The sequence below is a fragment of the Arvicola amphibius genome, chromosome 1 (genome assembly GCF_903992535.2).
Source record: "Arvicola amphibius chromosome 1, mArvAmp1.2, whole genome shotgun sequence".
NCBI classification, from domain to species: domain Eukaryota; kingdom Metazoa; phylum Chordata; class Mammalia; order Rodentia; family Cricetidae; genus Arvicola; species Arvicola amphibius.
Window position 1 is genome coordinate 152,085,802 of NC_052047.1, and position 20,017 is coordinate 152,105,818.

The 20,017-nt window shown below is 51.1% G+C and overlaps 1 protein-coding gene across 11 annotated transcripts in view; it reads left to right on the plus strand.

The window, feature by feature from the left end:
• Positions 1 to 8,115: 8,115 nt before the first annotated feature.
• The window catches only part of Ahnak (AHNAK nucleoprotein), an 88,416-nt gene continuing 76,514 nt past the window's right edge, over positions 8,116 to 20,017 (plus strand). For 7 of the 11 annotated variants that reach the window (XM_038317753.1, XM_038317757.1, XM_038317758.1 and 4 more), the window contains exons 1-4: positions 8,123 to 8,279; positions 18,617 to 18,722; positions 19,081 to 19,237; positions 19,677 to 19,864. In XM_038317753.1, the coding sequence (XP_038173681.1) occupies positions 19,081 to 19,237; positions 19,677 to 19,864 (345 nt within the window). In that variant the 5' untranslated portion in view covers positions 8,123 to 8,279; positions 18,617 to 18,722. Of the gene's footprint in view, positions 8,280 to 10,035; positions 10,126 to 18,616; positions 18,723 to 19,080; positions 19,238 to 19,676; positions 19,865 to 20,017 lie in introns of those variants that run through there. The other 4 variants (XR_005284051.1, XM_038317761.1, XM_038317762.1 and 1 more) reach the window with 2 other exon arrangements.

Sequence of the window (20,017 nt, forward strand, 5' to 3'; positions counted from 1 at the left end):
GCCGGTAGATACTGGCCATAAGCAACTATTTTAGCTTTGTTGGCAGTTTCGCGTAAGTCACTTAAAATTAAGATTCTCTAAAGTTCTTCCAAGACAGACCTAGCTTGTCTTCCCCCCCACCTCCCATTCATATCCTGCCTTGAGCCAGATCTGGACAGCTGCTTCTCTTCCCTGTGTTGGACCCTTCCCACCAGCTGCCCACATGCCCCAAATGTGCCACTTCCCCTTTGAAAGATGGGGGAGGGGTGAACACTTAAGGGTTGAAGAGGAGTGGGGGGCCTTGAGTGCCCCACCCAGGCATTTCCATGGCAACCAGCACTCCTCAGAATGTCCAGACTTGTCAGATAGATCGTGGTAAGTGGCCAAGGCTTGCCCAGGCTCTCTCAGTGGGAGTCCAGTAGTAGACTGAACATCCTGGTTTGTTTTGGTCCTCTGTGTGTTTGGATATAGTTAAGAGTACCCACTCTGTTTGCTTCTGTAATGCTGTACAGCTGAAATATTAACGCCTCTGAAAGTTAGAGAGGCTACCACCTGCTCCTGTCTGCTCTAATCAGGCTGGCATGGCGCCCAGAGTAGGCTGTCTCTTACTCCAGTGGAGGTCTGGGATGACCTGTGCGCCAGTGCCTAGGGTAGAGGTGTCTCCAGGGGATGGCTGCAGAGAGTATTACTGTTCAATTCAATCATAAGAGGAAGAATACCTTGGGTATTATATAGTATATATATATATATAGTATATATATATTATATAGTATATAGTAGTGGTTTGTCTCCATTTCTGTGTCTCCTCCCCTCTTCCAAATCTCCCCTTTTATTTCCTTGATTTCCACAGGAAACCTGTTGGTACTTTTTTTTTTTTTTTTCTGGAAAGAGGGTCTTAGGTAGCCAGGCTAGCCACACAGCAGGGAATGACCTTGCAATTCTATACTCCCTTCACCTTAGTGCTAGGATCACAGGTGTGCCCTACTGTGCCTGGCCTATATCATGCTGGGGAACCCAGGGCTCTGTGCACGTTCAGAAAGCTCTACCAATTGAGCTTGCATCCCCATCCCTGACTGCACAGACCAGGCGCTGGGTGGCCAGACTGTGGCACTATTTTCTGATAGGATCTCCAATGGAATGTGCCTCTATTTCCAGCTGTCCTGTCCCCTTGCAGCGGCAGCAGCTGTCATGTGAAGGCCCGGAGCTGGCTCAGCCCTTTTGCAATTATCTGGCTGGTTGTGCCAGGATTGGGGGTGGACAGTGAGGATGGGCAGAGCTAATGGTAGTTGGGAGCATGGCAGGGCATGAGGGAATTGGTGATGCCAAGGAGGACTGGCTTTGAGGGCTGAGGAAGGATTGTCTAGGTCAAGCGGGAGGAGCTGAAAGCAGCTGAACCGGAAAGGGAGGCAGAAAGGCTTCCCTGGTAGGAAGTGGGGGCTGAGATGGGACGACAGCTCTGTAGATATAAGGGAGAGTGTTTGCTGTAGCGGGACCCTAGCCAGTCATGGGGAGATCCTCATTTCCCCTGACTCACGGGCTGCAGAGCTCAGTGCCCTTTCCAGCCCATCCCTCGTGTGCTGCTTGAGTCACCCAGTGGCCTAGGGTGTTGGCTGCCTTAGGTGGCAATGCCTCTGCCTAGCCCTGCCCTGTCCCACCCATTCCCATTCATTTCTACTGTTAGGACAGGGGTTAGTAAACACACCCCTTTTATTCCACTCTCTCCACTATCCATTTCTTTGACTCAGCCTTACGGAATGTACCTCACTCAGGGACTGTCAGAAGACCATCTCAAGTCATCCTTTATTTCACATGAGAATGAAATGGAGCCCCGAGAGGGGAAGTGACTTACCACACATACCTCCAGGTCTCAGTCCTTACAGCCACACACTGAGTCACCTTTGCTCCTAAGTAGGAGAATGCTTCCCTCAAGCTGATGGTAATTACAGTGGACACAGAATGGAACTTTGGAGGGCAGAGAGTAGGTGGCTTCCAAAGGTTCTAGCAGCTCAACGCTCTGCTAAGAAGCCTAGAAGTGAAGCAAGTTCCAGGGCAGGTTCGGCTCCAGCAGTCTATGTCCTGGAGTGGGCAGAGGGCATAGGGTGTAGTAGAGGCAAGACTGAGTGACAGGAACCTCAACTATGCGGTGACTCAGGCTCTGGGCAGCCTAGGCCCTTCCTTTTCTTCTCAGCCTGATCTCCTTAAGCTGGCTTTGGGGAAGTGTGGACAGAAGAGGGAGGAAAACCCTCTGGCATTCCTTTCCCCAGGAAGGCAGAGGAAGTTGGAAAGCTGAGTCCATGGAAGAGTCAAGGCTAGTGTTCCCCAATCTCTCTGTCCCTTCTTGTCCCTTTGGGGAGGGAAAGCAGGCTGGGACTGTTCTATTCATCCTAGCTCCCTCCTTTTGCTCCTATTACAACACTGCCTGCCCATCCTGAGCACTTCTATCTTCTGCCTCCCCTCCTCTCTCTGAATCAATCATGCTTTGTCTTGTTTTCCTTCCCCCAGTCTCCCACAGCATCCCCCTGACTGCAGTGTGTCCATTGCTGGTGTGGGTACCCATCTTCCCTCTGCCCAGCAAGTTTCCTTTTTCTGGGATTGTCTTACTAAGACTCCCTTCATCTTCCAGGCTTCTGTCTCTTGAGTCAACCCCATCATTCTTGATCCCTAAGTAGCTTTAACGTGGACTTCATTTGCCTTAAAAGATTTCATTAGGACCCAGTACCATGGAGGGTTTCTCTATATTTGAGCAGGAAGTCTTATTCGAAGTTGGAGGTTAGTTACAGTCTGGGATTTGCACTGAATGGGGGAAGAGCGAACTTATTTGGTTAAGAGGGAAGAGTTCAGAGTTCAAGAATTGCTTAGGAAATGTTTAGATTCCAGAACTACTCAATTGGTTGGCCGGGAAAGATGATAGATTAGGAAGAGTCAAGAGTGAATGGAGCAGGGCCTGTTTAACAGGGTCCACTGGTCCTGGAGGTGGGGTCTGGGAGAACCCACGGCCCTCAGAAGGCTCTGCAGTCATTTTTCTGTTTCTAAATGCACCATCCAAAAGGACCTTCAGTGGGAGGTGGGGTTTGTTTCTAAAGAAACTGCAAACAGACAGCTTCCTTTCTGGGACCACACTTGAAAAGCTGTTGGCTTTTTTTTTTTTTTCTTTAATGTACTGATTTCAGAAAAAGGGACTGTGGCAAGAAGGGAGGGGAAGGGGAATCCCCTGGCAGAGGGCCCTTCCACAGAGCTCCCCTTTGTGGTTACTATGGAAACAGGCATAATAGGAACAAAACATAGGCATGTTGCTTGGCAACCTAGGAGACTAAGGTTCATCACACACACACACATACATACTCATAACTCCTTCATTTCAGGGAATCCCCCCAGGGTAGGAACGTCATTTCTGGAAGCTGGGTTATCCCAGTGACGAGTCCTGCACTCACGTAGCTTTGCCTGTGAGTGGAGGCCTGAGGTGTGGGCACCTCCGAAGGGTGATGCTGTGCCAGCTTTACAGCTGACCTGAACCCAGGCCAGTGTTGACAGGAGTCTGAAACCTTGCTGAAAACACGGGTTTCCTTGACAGTTAGAGGGAACAAAGGGAACTCTTCTTTCTTTCTTTCTTTCTTTCTTTCTTTCTTTCTTTCTTTCTTTCTTTCTTTTTTTTTTTGTTTTGAGACATACTTTCTCTGTATAACTTTACCTATCCTGGAACTCACTGTGTAGACCGGCTACCCTCAGGCTCACAGAGATCCTCCTGCCTCTGTCTCCCAAGTGCTGGGATTAAAGGTCTGCACCAACACTGCCTGGTCCAGAGGAGACTCTTAAGGTGTGTGGGGGGGAGGTGGGGGGAGAGGAAGCTAGAGCACTCACTCATGCATCTTGTGTTGGGTGTGGGATAGCGGAATGAAAAGTAGAAAATTCAGCCTTCAGCCGGGCGGTGGTGGCGCACGCCTTTAATCCCAGCACTCGGGAGGCAGAGGCAGGCGAATCTCTGTGAGTTTGAGCCCAGCCTGGTCTACAAGAGCTAGTTCTAGGTCAGGCTCCAAAGCTACAGAGAAACCCTGTCTCGAAAAAAAAAAAAAAAAGATTCAGCCTTCAATTTTCTGAAAACAGCTGGCAGGGAACTGAAGGCAAGGTGAGGGGTTGTGAACCGCTCCTTCTGGACTCTGTGGCTGTAGGGCAGGGATTCCATCCTGCTGAGTTCCACTGAAACAAGTCCTTGGCTAGTGCTGGATGGACAATAATGTTTGCGCAGCTGCAGCAAAGAATTACAAGTCGGGAAATTGTTCCCGGGGGCTGACAGTCTGGAGGAGATGGGATAGAGAGGCAAGACACTTAGGTGAAGAAGGGTTTTGGAGTCCATTATCTGGGAGAGCACTTGTGAATGTCTCACTGAGGGCTGGGGATATATATATATATATATATATATATATATATACATAACGATATATATATATATATATATATATATATATATAGTTAAGGTGGCATCACAGGAATAACTGTTTCTTAGTGATTGCTGTGTGTCTGCCAGTGCCCCCCATACCGACACATGAAGTGGGAAAGTCCCTTATCTTTTGGGAGCGTAAATATGAGTGGGAACTTTAATTTTTCCTTTGCTAGCTGTGTGACTTTAGGTAAATCAGCAGCCCCTCTGAGACCATTTTCTCTCAAGTGTCTCCCTCTCAGGGTGTGAGGAGTAAGTGAGCTAAGTCACAGACAATGGCCGCTGTGGCGGGGTGGGTCGGGGGCAGGATTTCCACGGAAAGCTTTTGTGTGTGTGATTCTTTTGAGACTCTGTAGCCCAGGCTAGCTTGGAACTAGATAGCCCAGGCTGGCCTAGAGCTCTGTGAGCCTCCTCACTCCTCTCCTGAGCATTCAGATTAGTCATGGAACTGTCATCATACCTGTCTGGAAACTGGAGGAGGACAAGCCCTCCTCTGGGCCAGTCAGGACATTCCAGGTCTAGTTCCAATCGCATGATCATGATCTTTAAGGAGCGGGGTCGAGGTTAGCCCTACTCTGTTCTCATAGCCTGGGATGGGACAGGAGCTAGTTCCCAGAACTGGGCCCTGATCAGGTAGGTAATCTTGGACTGCTTACCTCAGAATGAAGTGTCTGGACAGTGATCCCTGCCCTGCTAACGGCTCCCAAAGCCAGCCTTGCCCTCCTGTCTTCTTCCCTGTTGATCAAGAGGGTGGCCAGAACAAACAGTGGAGCAGTACAATTGGCTCAGAGCCCAGGAAGCTCTCCCTCCCGAGAAGCCAATGCAGTGTGCAGCAGGGTTGGGATGACTGATGCTCACATCCCTTCCTTTTCGTCTTTCTCTCCTGCGCCAACTTCCTTCCTCCAACCCTCTCACCCCCACCCCACCTGGAGTGCTCCTTGCAGATGCTCAGTGCCTTGGGCTTATATTGTATCATAGCCACCTTCCTGAAAGCCCAGGGATGGATAAATAATTCCCTGTTGAACATGCATCAGGAAACTTGTTCTTTTAAGGAATCAAATGAAGATTCATTTCAAAGTTAAAAAATCTGTTGGTAAATGATTAACTGGTGACTTTTGGGCAGAGTGTCTGGATAGAGAAAAAGGGAGAACTTTTACTTTTTTTCGAGACAAGGTATTATGTAGCTCAGGCTGACTTTGAATCCTTTATGTAGCCAAGGTCACAGATGACCCTGACTCCCAGGGGGTTAGAACCACACAGTCTCAGAGTATACCACCACACTAGGCAAGAGTTTACTCTTTATTGTTCTGCATCTCTATAGTGCTTAAATTTCAAGGACTAGCATGCAGCATTGGCATATAGTGTTCATTTTATCATGGGAGAGGTCGTGTTCGATTCCTAGCGCATATACACACAAAACAAAAATACCCAATAAATACCCCTCATAATTATGGAGGCTTTGATTTTTTTAAATGTCAACCGGGATTACCTGGTTTAGGGTTGCAGAGTACTTTATCTTATTCTTGGTCTATGTTTAAGAGATTAAATAAATGCTATTTATATATAGATAGGGTCTCATTATTTAGCCCAGGTTGGCCTCAGGCTCACAAAGATTTCCAGTCATTGCCTCTGGAGTGCTGGGATTAAAGGTATGCATCACCATGCCTGGCTCAATGCATGTATGAATATAAATTTAAAATGAATGGAATAAAATGTCTTGATGTGGTGAACATTTGAGAGGCTAAGGCAGAACTACTGTACACATGAGGACAACCAAACCTATATTGTGAATTCTAGGCCAACCTGGGCTACATTATAAGACCCTGTTTCAATAAATCACAATTGAGGGCTAGCCTAGGAGATGAATCAGCCTGTTAAGCCACTTGCCACCAAGCCTGGTGACCTGTTTGATCCCAGGCCCCACGTGGTAGAAGGAGAGAACCAGCTCCCACAGGTTGTCCTCTGACCTCCACATGTTCATACACACTAAATAAATAAATTAAAGAATGACTGGCTCTTGAGTTTTGTTTTTGAGTTGTGTTTTGACCTGATCCTTATGGTGTATCTCTGGTGTCCTGGGACTTGCTATGTAGGCCCTAGTGAGTGCTGAGAAAGGAGTAGATTTGATTTTTTTTTTTTTCTTTAAAAGGTTGAGCCTATGACAGACAGTATGCTCGTGATGATATCTGGTGGGGTTGAGTCACTAGATGAGAGAGAGAGAGAGAGAGAGAGAGAGAGAGAGAGAGAGAGAGAGAGAGAGAGAGAGAGAAGCATGTTAGTGGCCAATTTTCTGCTTTGTCTGTCTTTACATGCCCATACCTGTCTGAATTTCTACCTACATTTCTCCCCCTTGGCGTGTCCATTATGTATGTATCTGCTGTCTGTCATTCCCTGCTGTTGTCCCCCTCCCCCCACCGCCTGTCCCCTGTGTGGTAACTGGACCTGGACACAGCCCCCAGGGCTGGCAGGAGACTTGACTGATATTTTTAGCCTGTAAACATGTTTGCCATTTCAGAGGACAGGGCAGGGCTGGTCTCAGCACCAGCCCACTCATGGTCTTTGAGCGAAGGTGCTCCTACCTCAGGCCAAGGTCTCAGTTCTCCAGCCTTAGGTCTCTTGGAGCGTTTGAAAAGGAAGGGAAACTAGAGTGGGCAGTTGGGTAGCCACTTGCCAGGGAGGGTTAGAACTCGTGGGGAAGAAGAAAAAGGGAGGTGTGTGGGGAGGATGTAGCCAGAAGGTCCCTGCAACCCCATCATTAAACATTTAATAAAATCCACATCTAGTTAGAAGTGGCTGTGGGAAATGGCTGTAAATTGGGGAGCTGAACGATTTGCAAATGGGAATATGGGGGAGGGGCTGAGGGGTAGGAGAAAGACTGGAGAGGCAAAGAAAAAGCTGGATCTTGGGTTCCTCCAGGTTAGTGGGGCATGGTGGCTCATGCCATAATCCCAGGGAGGCAGAGGCAGGCAAATCTGCGAGGTTACCCTGGTCTAGTCAGTTCCAGGACAGCCAGGGCTTCATAAACTGCTGCCATCCAAACAAAACAACAAACACCCCAAAGGGCACGAGGACAAGTGTCTACAGAAGAGGTTGAGCTGCCCCATGTCTCGTCCAAGGGCTACAAGCCTGCAGCTGCTGAATAGCACCGTGGGTGCATAGGTGACCCCATTTCTGGGGGTTGTAGTCTGAGTTTGAGAGTTAGCATGTTTTGTAGGAGCTTCGAGACAGTCTGAAGGCGAGAAATGGGTGCGGCTGCAAGAAACTTGGGAACCAAGGCTGGGGCCTGGGACTGGTGTCTAAGCTTGAGAGAAAGCTCAAAGGTCTGTATTGAGGCTGGAGGTCGAGGCTGAATCATCTGAGCTTCTTGGCTCTTCCTGCAGAATGGGTTGACGCTGGATTCCAGCTGTTAGGGTTGGAGTGAGTCCCTGCTCCTGCGTGCTTCCAGGAATTTCTTGCCGGTGGAGACACACGCTGCTCAAACTGGGGTGGGAAGATCCCGACCCGAGACAGGAGCAATAGATGGGATAGGGGAAGGGAAAAGGCGATGCCTCTTCGTCCCTCGCTAGTCTCCCATCACCAGCCCACTCCGGGGTGGCTTCAGCATTGGTCTCGCTCTCGGGTCCCAGCCCTGCTCGGGCCCCGCCCGGCCCCGCCCTCTCCCCACAGCTCGGGGCAGACCCGCCCGAATTACAAGAGCCGCCTCCGCGCGCGGGGGCCCGGCCACTTGGAGCAGCTCTGCCGCGGGGACTGCACTGTCCGCCCTGCCAGACCCGCCCCGACTGGGGCTCGCCGTCACCAGCAGTCACAGCACTGCGACCTCGGGCCCTACGTCGGCTATGGCTGCGTCCTGGGACTAAGTCCGCAGGTAGGGAAGCGAAACGCAGGCTGGTGCGGTCTGGGACTAGGACACCGGTGGCCAGGGAAGGAGGGACTCGGGCGAGGTGCATTTGCGGTAGTGTCATTCGAGGGTTCCAACAGTTCAGAGCAAAACTGGCCGCCTGTGATTGCCGGGAGAGGCGCGGGTCACACTTCGGGAGTGGAATTCTCCCTGGAGTTGGGGCACAAGTCGGGCTAAGTTAGAAAATCGCTTTGATAGATGCTTTGCTGTGCTTTATATTTCTCCCGCGGGTGGACTTGCGTCCCAACTGCACTGCAGGGCGCAGCGTTCCTGGCCTGGTGGCCCCTGTCCCACCCCTCCACTTTGGGGCGGTGGCTCAGAGCGCTGCTGAGTTCCTATTCCATGTTTACTGGAAAAGTTTTCCGAGATCCCCGTGGCAATTCTCCCGCCCCTCCGGCGCCCCGACACCTCGTGTCCCTCTGCTGTCTTTCGCGGCTCTCCACACCTCGGCCCCAACTTCGCGTCCCGAGTCCCCCTCAGCCCCACCCTGCTCTGTACCATCAGCCTCTCCCTTTCTGGTTCCTAGCGGCGCCTTCGGCAGCTGCCCCGCCCTAGTCTTGCCCCTCCGTGTTCCCAGATCCTGAAGACTCCCTTCTTCCTCCTGGGCGTCGGAGCCTGGAAGTTTGCAGCACGCCTCCCTGAGGGATGGGTGGGAGTGGGGGTGGGGGACATAATTAGGGAGATTCCTGCGCTGGGGTGGGCGGGGAGGGGGGGCTGTGTAAGCGACTCAGTCCCCAGAACCTCCCTTGCTCCTTCTAGAGGCGGTGCTTTCTCCCTACCCCACCCCACTCCCAAACTCGTCCGGGCGGGATGGCCCCCGCCCCAGCGCCTGGCTGGACGCCAGCAGCCTGAGGAATGTAGTGGTTGGAGCCGGTGACTAATTCAAACCAGAATTCGGGAGGGGGGGAGTGGTGAGGGGCAAAGGGGAGGGGGAAAGGGGCAGCGAGTAGGCGGTGGGGGCCGGAGCGCTGGGTGTAGGTGAAGGACTTCACTGCCTCACTTTGGAACCCTCCACTTTGCAGTGTGAGCCAGCGGAGAGGGCGGGGGGCGAAATCCTGCTGTGGAGTTGGAAAGACAGCTTGCTTAGGGTGTGTGCAGAGAGTTGTGTTATGTAAGGCTTTCCCATGCAGGGAGGGGATGTGCAGTGTGCAAGAGCCTGGGCTCCTCTGGCCTAGAGCCCCTTGCAGTGTCAGGGCGGGTTTGTGGGGACGCAGAACCTTGGTGGTGCTGGGCTGGCAGCAGGTTTAGCTGTATTTGGTGATGAGCATTGGAAGACTTTTGGCGGGGACCCTGGGAGATCCCACAACTCAAACTGAGCCCTGAAAACGTAGTGTTACCGGTGTGTGTGTGTGTTGTGCGTGCTTGCCTGCACACTCTGTCACTTCTGCACAACGTGAGCACAGAATATTGTGCAAATGGTGCCTGCGTTGGCACCCCGGTTTGGCAGGGTGTGGTCCTGGGGTGCTTGTATTCTCCGTGTTCCTTTTCTGGGGAGGGGATTTGTAGAAAAGCTTCCCCAGGTAGTTGGGGTCCTTGGAGAGTGACCCGGAATTCCCAGGAAGAAAAGGACCCAGAGGTCTACTTCTGCCCCCAGAACACTGCTGGACTCCCAATAAGTAGTTTTGAAACAGTTTCCCATTAAAATTTAACCTCAATGACAGGGACTATCTCCACTGCACGCCTTTTCTCACAGGATCCAGCGATTCAGCCGGGTGCTGTCCTCATTTAGGTGTGTGTGTGTGGGTGGGGGGACAGACAGGAAGATGCCTTGGGAAACGTTTAAGGGTCTCCACCTATACTGAGAATAGTTTAGGTGAGTAGAACTGCTTTGGTGTGCCCCATGAGGGAAGTCCCTGAGGTAGGTTAGGCCTCTTTTCCTAAGCTGAACGAACCATTAGCTTCCTTTTCTCACCTTGAGAAACTATGGGCAAGGTATGCATCTGGGATGTCGAGTGTGCAGACTGTGAGGTTGAAGGGAACCCCTCATTTAAGGGCACTTCCTTGCTCCCAGCTGAGATATGGGGCAAGGCAGTGGGGAAAGGAACTGGAAGCATGGGGGTTGAGCTAGTAAAGGGCCCTGGGTGCTGATAGGGATGACATCTGGAAGATATCTGAACCCCTTTCTGAGTCTCTTGTCCCTAAGGTTGTGCAAAGGAACCTTGCTAAGAGAAGCCGGACATTCAGGAAGCTGTGTGAGTCATTCAAGGCTTAGTGCTGGTAATATGGAGGTCAGCAGCAATGCAAAGGGCTGAGGAGAAGCCAGGCATGGTCCAGGAAAGGACAGGAGAGAGACTGAACCAAGAAGCTCTGTGGAAGAAGAGTAGCATTAGTCAGGGCAGGGAATGAGCTGTGGAGCCCCAGGTCATTTCAGACGGCTGGGAGGCTCTGTTTAGAGGTTCAGAGTGCCACCACTCCTCTGCTCCACTTGGAACTGCCTGGCGGGTTCTGGCCGAACACAGCACTCTGAGCCTGAGAAGCTGGTTTGAGGAGTTGGGGTAAAGCTGTGGGGGTGGAGGAGTGTGTGGGGCACTGGGGTGTGGTCACTGCCTTTTTCAGAACTTGGGAACTGCCTGGAGACAGACAAGAGAGGCAGACTGGGAGAGCTAGTCTGACTTCTGAGGGGCTCTCTGCCTGCACGTCCCCAAGATTGTCTCCTTGGGGCTGGCCTGACCATGTGCTTGTAGTCACTCAGGCTACAGGAAGGGAGGTGGCTGTCAATTTAGAATGTGCGGTACAGGCCGCAGCAGTGGTGAGTGCCTAGGGCTTTCTGCTCTCTTTGCCCCCTTCAGGCTTCAGCCAGGCTCTCAGGAGCTTGCAGTTCCCTGGATTTGACCACCGGCTGCTTTCCAAAGTCTTCCGGACCATAGTATCACCCATACCTGAGTTTGTCCAAAAAGTGTCAGCATGGGGTGTGGTACTACAGACTGTTTCTGCGAAATGTCTGTGTGTGCTTTGATGAAGCTCCCCTTTCCCTCTCTGGGCCCCAGTTCTCACTGGGGCTAAGGCTCAAATAATTGGTCTTGCGTCGGTCACTGTTTGCATTGCAACGGGGGTCATGGTTCTGCTGTGGTCTTAAGTCTCTGTGTTCGTGTTACTGCCCCTGAGAGGATGTCCTGTTGGCTGTTCATGGGGGCACTCATACTGTGCTAGGCCTGGATGTGTCACCTCTGTCGGCCTGGGACTTGGAGGCAGAGGCAATGACTGCTCTAGAGTGGGCGCTCCTTGTCGGTGTGCAGTTAAGGAACAAAGTAAGCTCCTTTGTCCCGTGTGGGCCCAGGCCTTGAAGTTTGTGTCCCAAGGCCTTCAAGATAGGGCAGCCTTGGGAGTAGAGTCCCCACAGAAGGTGCTTGAGCAGCAATGCATTGCACACAGCCTGTCAGGGAGCGGCATCCTGCCTGGTCCCTGGGGGCTGGAACGGAGGTTCTGGGGGAAGGGGAAGTGCCTGGAGCTGATCCTGGCTACGTGTCCTGGCTCGTCTGTGTGTGTGTGTGTGTGTGTAGCCACCGCCTTTTTGAAGACCTGGCCCTGAGTCTTTTCACTACTTGGCCTGACCACTGGGGGGCGAACATGCAGCACCTCCCAGAGAGCTGGGTGGGGCCCAGGGTACATTCTAAACTGTAATCTACCCCCCAGGCAACTCAAGATACTTCTCCTCTTGGTTCCTCAACTGTAGGATATTGCCCTCAGAGTTAGTGTCTTAATCCCAGCTGCTCTGGCAAAGGCCAAATCTTCCTTGACATTGTGGTCAGATAAGGAACTTCCACCTGGATAATGTGATGCTGTCCCCAGTCTCTGGCACTGGGAGAGGTGGAGAGTCCCTCCTGGTCTCCTGGAGAGGGGAAGGAGAGGGACTATCCCTGCTGGAAGTGAGAATTTAGAGTTTCAGGCCTTGTGGCTTGTTCCAAGAATTGGTGGTGGGGAACATCTGTGATCGGAGTAGAGAGATCGGAGGTGGAGATCAAGAAGCAGTCGTAGGGCTGGGGCGTGATGGTGCAAGTCTGCCTTTTAATCCCAGCGCTCAGGCAGGTCTCTGTGAGTGTGAGGCCAGCCTGGGCTACAAAGCGAGTGCCAGGACAGCTAGGGTCAGTACACAGAGAAACTCTGTCTCGAAAAACAAACACACAAACGATGGAAAAGGAGGAGGAGGAGGAGGAGGAAGAAGAAGCAGCAGCAGTCATGGGACTGGTTATGACTGCTTTAGAGGTCAATGTGCAAAAAGCCCCAGCATGATGAGGAGAAGGAGGTTAGAGTGGGGAGACTAAGAAAACTTCCTCCTGGTAGGAGCTGTGGGCTGGGTCAGCACCACTTTCCTCCTGTGGCAGGTAGCATGGCCTAGCCTTGGCAGGTGCACACACAGAAAGGGAGGTGCACACCCAGGGACCCAGCTTTACTAGGAGAACGGGTGACAGGTATCTGCTGAGAGCCACTAAATCTCACCACTGAGGACTGCCTGAGCTGGGAAGGGTGAATGATAAGGCTGACGAGGGTTTCTGTGTGCTCTGCATGTGTGTGTGTCCCCTTAGGTGCTTCTCTGAAGATCCTTCCCAGATCCAGGTCATCTGGGTCTTATTGGTTTAATTCTCTTTGATTGTTTCCTCCTGAAAGTTGACGGTACCCCCGTTGTGTCTAGCTAAGTAGCCTTGTTTGCCTGACCTTAGATATTCCTGGCTGAGCCTCCTGAGGATTATAGGTGCCATGGGACACAAGGTCCATCCCTGTAAAGTTTTCTTGTGTTGGTTTATTTTGGCAGGATCTCATTATGTAGGCAAGGCTATCTTTGAACTCTCTTATGTAGCCCAGGATGGGTTGGAACTTGCAGTGATCCTCCTGGCTCAGTGCTGAGGTTACAAGTGTGCACCATTATGCCCGTCTCTGCTAAACATTTGTTTTTCTTGTTTTGTTATAAATGTGTTTTTGTGTACTTACGTGTGTGTCTTCATGCTGTGGCACATGTGTAAGTGTTTGAGAACAATTTACAGGAATCAGTTCTTTTCTACTAAGTGGGTTCTGCTGATGAAGCTCAGCTTGGGAGCTAGAAAGGAAATCTCCATTTGTCTTTCACATATTAACCCAATAGAAATCCAGAACTGGGAGGTTCTGGCTTCTGGGAAGATTGGGATTCCTGACCCCTGGGAACACAGCCTCAAAGAGACCCAGAATCAAAGGCCCCTTAAGTGCTGGGCGCGGGTGTCTGCAACTCTGCCCAGGTGGGGCCATCATGAGGCTGGAGGAGCACAAGAGGGGAGGCTTTTTTCTATCTTCTGGTGGTTGCTTCTCTGGCTCCCAGTCTCCCCTGCTCCAGCATAGGCCTTGCTTCTGTGTATTTTCCTTATGGGTCTTTCTCAGAGATTTCTTTCTTTCTTTTTTTTTTTTTTTTGAGACAGTGTTTCACTGTTTAGCTCTGATTGTTCTGGAGCTTTTTTGTAGAACAGACTGGTTTCAAACTCACAGAGATTTGCCTGCCTCTGCCTCCTGGGGGGTTGGGATTAAAGGTGTGCACACACCCCCGGCTCTCAGGGGCTTCTGTGTGTCATCCTATATGTATCTTTGTGAATTGGTCCCTCTGCTTGGGTGAAGACTGTTGGATTGGGGCCCGTCTCCATATCTCTAAAATAAGGTTGTGAATTCTTGCCCTCCGGGATTGTTTGTCCAAGAGATGGGACCCTAAGCAGAGATGTCAGCAGTGCAGCGCGTGGCATGCAGTGCTCTGCAGAAGTCTTTCTCTTAACTAGCGATGGCGGGGTTTCCTTCAGAGTGCAGCTTTCTCTTCCTCTTTGGGGAGTGTTTATGACAGGATATCATACATCTGGGTGTGTCTCCCTTCTATGACTCTCCAACCCCTTGCTTGGTTTTGAGTGTCAGGGCTTTCCCTCTGGCGGAGGTCTCTAATCCTAGCTGTGAGTCATTATGTTCTTGGGGTGGGTACTGCTTGTCCCTGGCAGGTTAGTTAGGGCTTGTGGGTGCTGCAGTGCTGGAAGGTTCTGTCACTGAGGTCCCCCCAGATGCAGGTGCAGTTCCTTCTTCCATGAGTATCCCCTTTTGCGTGCAAACTGTGCTAGTCAGGCCCACTGCTCTGTGTTCTTCTTTCATATTTGGCCCAATTCAGCCATTGAGACCCTAGGCCTTGTCACTCAGAGTCTGTGTGTCAGTTCCTGTCACCTTGACATAGACATTGGCTATCTGTAGCTGCAGTAACAATTGCCCTGAGCTCTTCTCTGGAGAGAAAGGGGAAGGCCTAGTCTCCTGGTGACAAAAGGGAGAGAATGCTCTTCTGGAGGTCACCCTTGCCAGGAACTCTCTGCTTTTGGGCATCGTCTGGATCTGCTCAAGTATGGCCCCTCTGGAACCGGGCACAGGCAGAGCCTTGCTGCTGCATGGAATTTTGAGGTTCTGAATTGCAGGATGGGGCGTACTGTCGTGGCATTTGGCCTGAACTGTGCCCTAGCCCCGAGTACTTTCTGTTTTTCACCTAGAGCACCCTCACCGCCTCACTCCAAACAGCCTTCTGCCTCAGGGGTTCTCCGCTCCAGCCCTGCTTCTCATCAGAAAGGATACCAAGGCCATCTATTGGGCCACGGGAATGGAGCTAGCAGAGCTGAGTTCTAGGGCTTTAAAACTTCCCTATTAGCCTCCATATACTTTCTTTTCCCATATGTGAGTGGCAGCCAGTGCTGTCCTCTAGAATGTCACTGTAGGGGAAATTTTGCTTATTCTTGCTGCCAGAAATGGCAGTGGTAGCCACACGTGGCTGCTAGGCACCTGTAATGTGGCTAGTGGAACTACATTTTTAACTTCAAGCTGGGTGTGGCCGTACACCTTTGCAATCTCAGAACTCAGAAGGTGGAGGCAAAAGGATTAGTATGCTTACGGTCATTCTCAGCTACACTGGAGAGATGGCTGGGGGTTGGGGGTGAGGACTATTTTAGAGACCCCAAGTTCGACACCTAGCACCCATGTTGGGCCACTTGCAACCACCTGGAATTCCAGTTCCAGGGGAATTTGACACCTCTGGCCTCAGAGCACGTACACATACATATGAACATAAAAAATAATTTAAAACTGGGAGCAGCATGGCATAGTGGTGCAGGCCTTTAATCTCAGTACTTGGGAGGCAAAGGCAGGCAGATCTCTGTGAGTTTGAGGCCAACTTGGTCTACAAAGTGAGTTCTGGGACATCCAGAGCTACATAGTAAGAACTTGTCTTCAGAAAAAAAAAGTGACTGGTGACTTTAAGCTGGGCAGTGGAGGCACACATCTTTAATTCCAGCACTTGGTAGGCGGAGGCTGGCAGATCTCTGAGTTCAAGGCTGCCTGATCTATACAGTGAGTTCCAGGACAGCTAGGGCTACACCGAGAACTCCTGTCTCAACAACAACAAAAAGAAATTGTTTGTTTATGTGTGTCCATGTGGGCCTGTGTATGCCACATATGTGGAGGTGTGCAGGGCGGCTAGAGGGCATAGGATTCTTGGAGCCGGACTTTCTGGCTTGTGGTAGTGAGCCACCTGACAGGGCTGCTGGGAACTAACTCAGGTTCTCTGGAAGGGCAGCAAGCATTCTAAATTCACGCGGAGTCATCGCTCATCTGGTGGAAAAAATACCACTATAGTTTAATTATCTGCCTAAAATTATTTTATTTTTTACTTCTGGAGACAGGTTCTCATGAAGCTCAGGTCACTATTAAACTCTAGATCTTCCTGCTTGCCCACTTGAGTGCTTGGATTATAGGTGTAGGCCACCGTACCAGACTAATCTGTTTAAATTTAAATTGCCACATGTGGCTACCATGTTAGCAGCACACATTTGTCTCCGTTCAGGCCCCAAAGGCTTGTGATGAGTGACTGAATTGTGAAGAATTTCCCCAACCTCCAAAGACAATTTTTGGATTTCCCTGGAGGCCTGACTTAACTTAACCATGTGGGAGGAGAGGGAGGAGCATCCGGGTTTGCTACAGGTTCCACTGGTTGGGGGCAGACCAAGAGCTGGGGCCTAGAAGCAGAAAATCAGGCCATGGCCTCACACCTCTCATGTGCATCCCATGTCTTCCGGGCCTAGATTTGATGAGAAGGGAGCCCTTCCTGGCTGTGTCAGGATAAGAGAGCTGAGCAGGGCCACAACCTGTAGCATGAACCCAATGGTTCCTGTTCTCAGCGGTGGAGAACTTTTCAGAATTACTTCTCCAAGGAGCCTACTGAGTGAAGCATATAGCGAGCTGGTCCTCAGCACTCATTGCATCCAAAAGACCCTTGTCCTAGGGCTCAATCTAGAGAAGGGAAGCTGTGGCAGGTCCTAGCCCCTCTGGTACTTGGCAGCCTGGCCTAGGAGGCTTTGCATTGACTAGGTTTTAGGCGTGACCCTGTGCATGTCTGGAACTGTTGCTTCAGACTGCAGTGACTCACCGTGGAAGTGGGGGGTGGAGGGTGGGGCCCCCATGTGGGTGAGTGAGCTGGCTCTCTTTCTCCTCTGCTGGCTCAGCACCAGGCTGTTTAGCTGAGCAAGGGGCTCTGCACAAAGAGGAAGACAGGGAAACCTGAAGGGGTGGCTTCAGTTCTTAGGGGTCCAAGCTAGAGACTTTTGCTCTTCCTTCTTCTTAGGCTGGCTTCTTAGTGTTGGTCTGGGGCAGGGGCAGAAGGTGCCAGTTTCAAGTTGGGAAGAGTCAGTATGACTTTCCTCTTAACGTGGCCTCTTCTGCCTGCTCGGAAGGGAGGGGGTGTTTCCCTAGCTAAAGCCTGTGCCAGTGGGCCTCTCTCCCGTCTTTGCTCGGACTCTAGCCAGCACCTGTGTTGTCAAGTAGGCTCATGATAAATGCTGCATTTATGAGTTTGTTGAGTTTGAGAACAGGTGTGGTGATCTGGGGTTTATATTTGTGTTTCTATTTTATCCATGTTGGTATCTGCCTGAAACTGGACCTGCTAAGTGCCATGGGTTTCTAAGAGCCACAGTCTCATCCTGGAGGCCGATTCCAGCACCTTGGATGCCCCATTTTTATTTCATTGCCCTGATAAGCCTCTTAAGATTTCTGGAACATTATGGAGCCCAGCTGGTCACACCCAGAGTCTCTTGCTTATCATTTGTGCCGGGACAGGACTCTAAGTCTTTTAAATTTCTGTATCTGGCACATGGAGTGCATTCAGTAAGTGTCTAGAGAATGCCTGAGTGATGGGAGGTAACAGCCTAATGCAGTGTACAATTAAGTGCTGGGCTGGGCTGTGTTTGCCCTGATTGGTATCCTTTATAATATCTAGTGCAGACTTGGGCATACAGGAGGTGGTCAGTATGCATACATTTATTGATTGGTTGACAAATTTCTGGATGTAAACAGTTTCAGGGTGGGGCTTTGGGTGAGGCTCACCACAATTTATAGAGTCTCTCAGACAATTTCACAGGTATGCTTTAGATGGCTGCTAGTGCATTTTGTGTGGGTGGCTATAGTTGGTTCATCATTATATCTACCATCCTTCCAGGTGCCTTCCCAGGGCACCTTTGCAGCTGATAACTCATCTGGTGGCAAGGAGGAATGCCTTTACCTATGAGGCCTGGCTCAGGGCCCAGTGTGGGCTGCCAGATGGCCTTTGACTCACCATGGTCCTTGACTCACTGCAGGCCTGAGTTGGGCTCAGCTTTGCTTTGGTCTTTTGGCTTTGGGAGTCTGGTAGAGTGGAATTGTCTTTTTTTTAAGTCAGCTGGAAAGTGTTCCTTTTGGTCCCGAGGGCCAGGCTAGAGATGGTAAACTGAGTCACTGTCAGTGTGGTGGGGGACAGCAGCATTTGTGCTTGGAGAATGGTCTCACATTAGTGAAAAGGTGAGACTCAATGTAGCATAGGGGAAAGACCCACAGAAACACAAGCTAGGGCCTGGCATCGGCATTGTGTGAACTCCAGGCAAACTGGTCTTCCAGAGTCTCAATCTCTCTGCTTGTAAGGTGGGACCCGCTATTCTAGAGAATGGTGAACTTGGGTTTGTTGTGGAACCTCCGTGGACCGGCTGCTGTCTTCTTTCAATCTGTATGGAACTCTTACCATTTTCATGTTCACAGCCAAGGAAACAGGTTCAGAGAGGTCAAGTGTCCTTGGCAAGAGTCCTATAGCTAGGAGGATGCAGCCAGCGGTGGAGACCTGGTCTAGTTTCCTTTAACTTCGTTTTCTGTGGCAACAGACCTCAGAGTCATGTAGTTGCTGGCTGTAGTGGGGACCTGACTGGAGTTTTGGCCTGGCCTGGGAAACAGCATCTCTCTATCATTTGGGTGGCAGCTCATGGAGGTTTTGAAAAGCCAAGTGTGAGCATCACGGTGAAAATTTTTCCTAGGTTGTGTGATTGAGATTCCCAAAGAGAGAGAGACTGATAGAAGAAGAGAAGAAGGAGGGGCGGGCTCCTGGCAAGGCGTTCGCTCCTGAACAGAGGTCCTGCAAAGGTCAGTAGGTGGGATGGTACAGAGGGATGGAGATTAGGATGGGGGACACTGGGTATTTGATGTAGCATTTGGAACTTTCCCTGGGTGGATCAAAGGGCCGGTTATCCCCTTTCTATACTCTTTATTGTGCATTGGGAGAACTTCCACAGTGGAAAAACATGATACAGATCACCCTCCTACCCGAGGAACCCCTCACTTGGCAGGTGAGCCAGGGCTGGGGGAGCAGGTGCATGGCGCTTGGTTTCCACTCCCTTGGTATGCACAGCACCAAAGATTTCTGGCTTTCTCATGCTTTTCTGCCCCCCCCCCGCCCCGTGTCTCCCGTGACCAGTGCTCTTGTTTCTTCGCCTCATCCCAGATGGAGAAGGAGGAGGAGACAACTCGGGAGCTGCTGCTGCCTAACTGGCAGGGCAGTGGCTCCCATGGACTGACCATTGCCCAGAGGGATGATGGAGTCTTTGTTCAGGAAGTGATGCAGAACTCCCCTGCGGCCCGCACTGGGGTGGTCAAAGAGGGTGAGTCTCCCCAAGATAGTGACTGGGCACTGGGGGGTGAGAGAGGTTACTGAAAGGAAGTACGGGAGGCAGGGGAGCAGGCAGAAATGACCAAATGGCTGTGGAAGGCTTGGGTCCAACAACATAAAGATGGTCAGTATCCAAGCCCTGTTCTTTTTTGCCTACTCTATGTCTTGCTTGTGAATATGAGGGGAGGCAGTTATGAGGAGTCCTGGAGACCTTGTCTTCAGATCCGAGTCTTCTCCCTCACCAGCTCTGCAGCTTTGTGTAAAATAGTTGGCCTTTTAAGCCACAATTTCCTCATCTGTACAAGGAATGGGCGATACCATGTCTGTGTGGTATTCACAAAGCTAAAGGAAAGTCAGTTTTAGCATCTATTATGTGGTACTTTCTTGAGTCCCGCATGTCTTTTACCTAATTGTTGTACTTCCTTACTTAGGGGACCAGATTGTGGGTGCCACCATCTACTTTGACAACCTGCAGTCCGGTGAAGTGACCCAGCTGCTGAACACCATGGGGCACCACACTGTTGGCTTGAAGTTGCACCGTAAGGGGGACCGTTCCCCTGAGCCTGGACAGACCTGGACCCATGAAGTCTTCAGCTCCCGTAGCTCCGAGGTGGTGCTGGTGAGTTCCTGGTGCCCACCTTTGCTCTGAGCTCGCCATAATCCTGGTGGCCTCCTGGCCTCACTTCCTGAGCCTTCTGCTTGTCTCCTGAACCTCTGCTAATTCCATCTTCTTTCGTGTCTCTCTACGTTCTCTCCTGACTTCTCTCTGCTG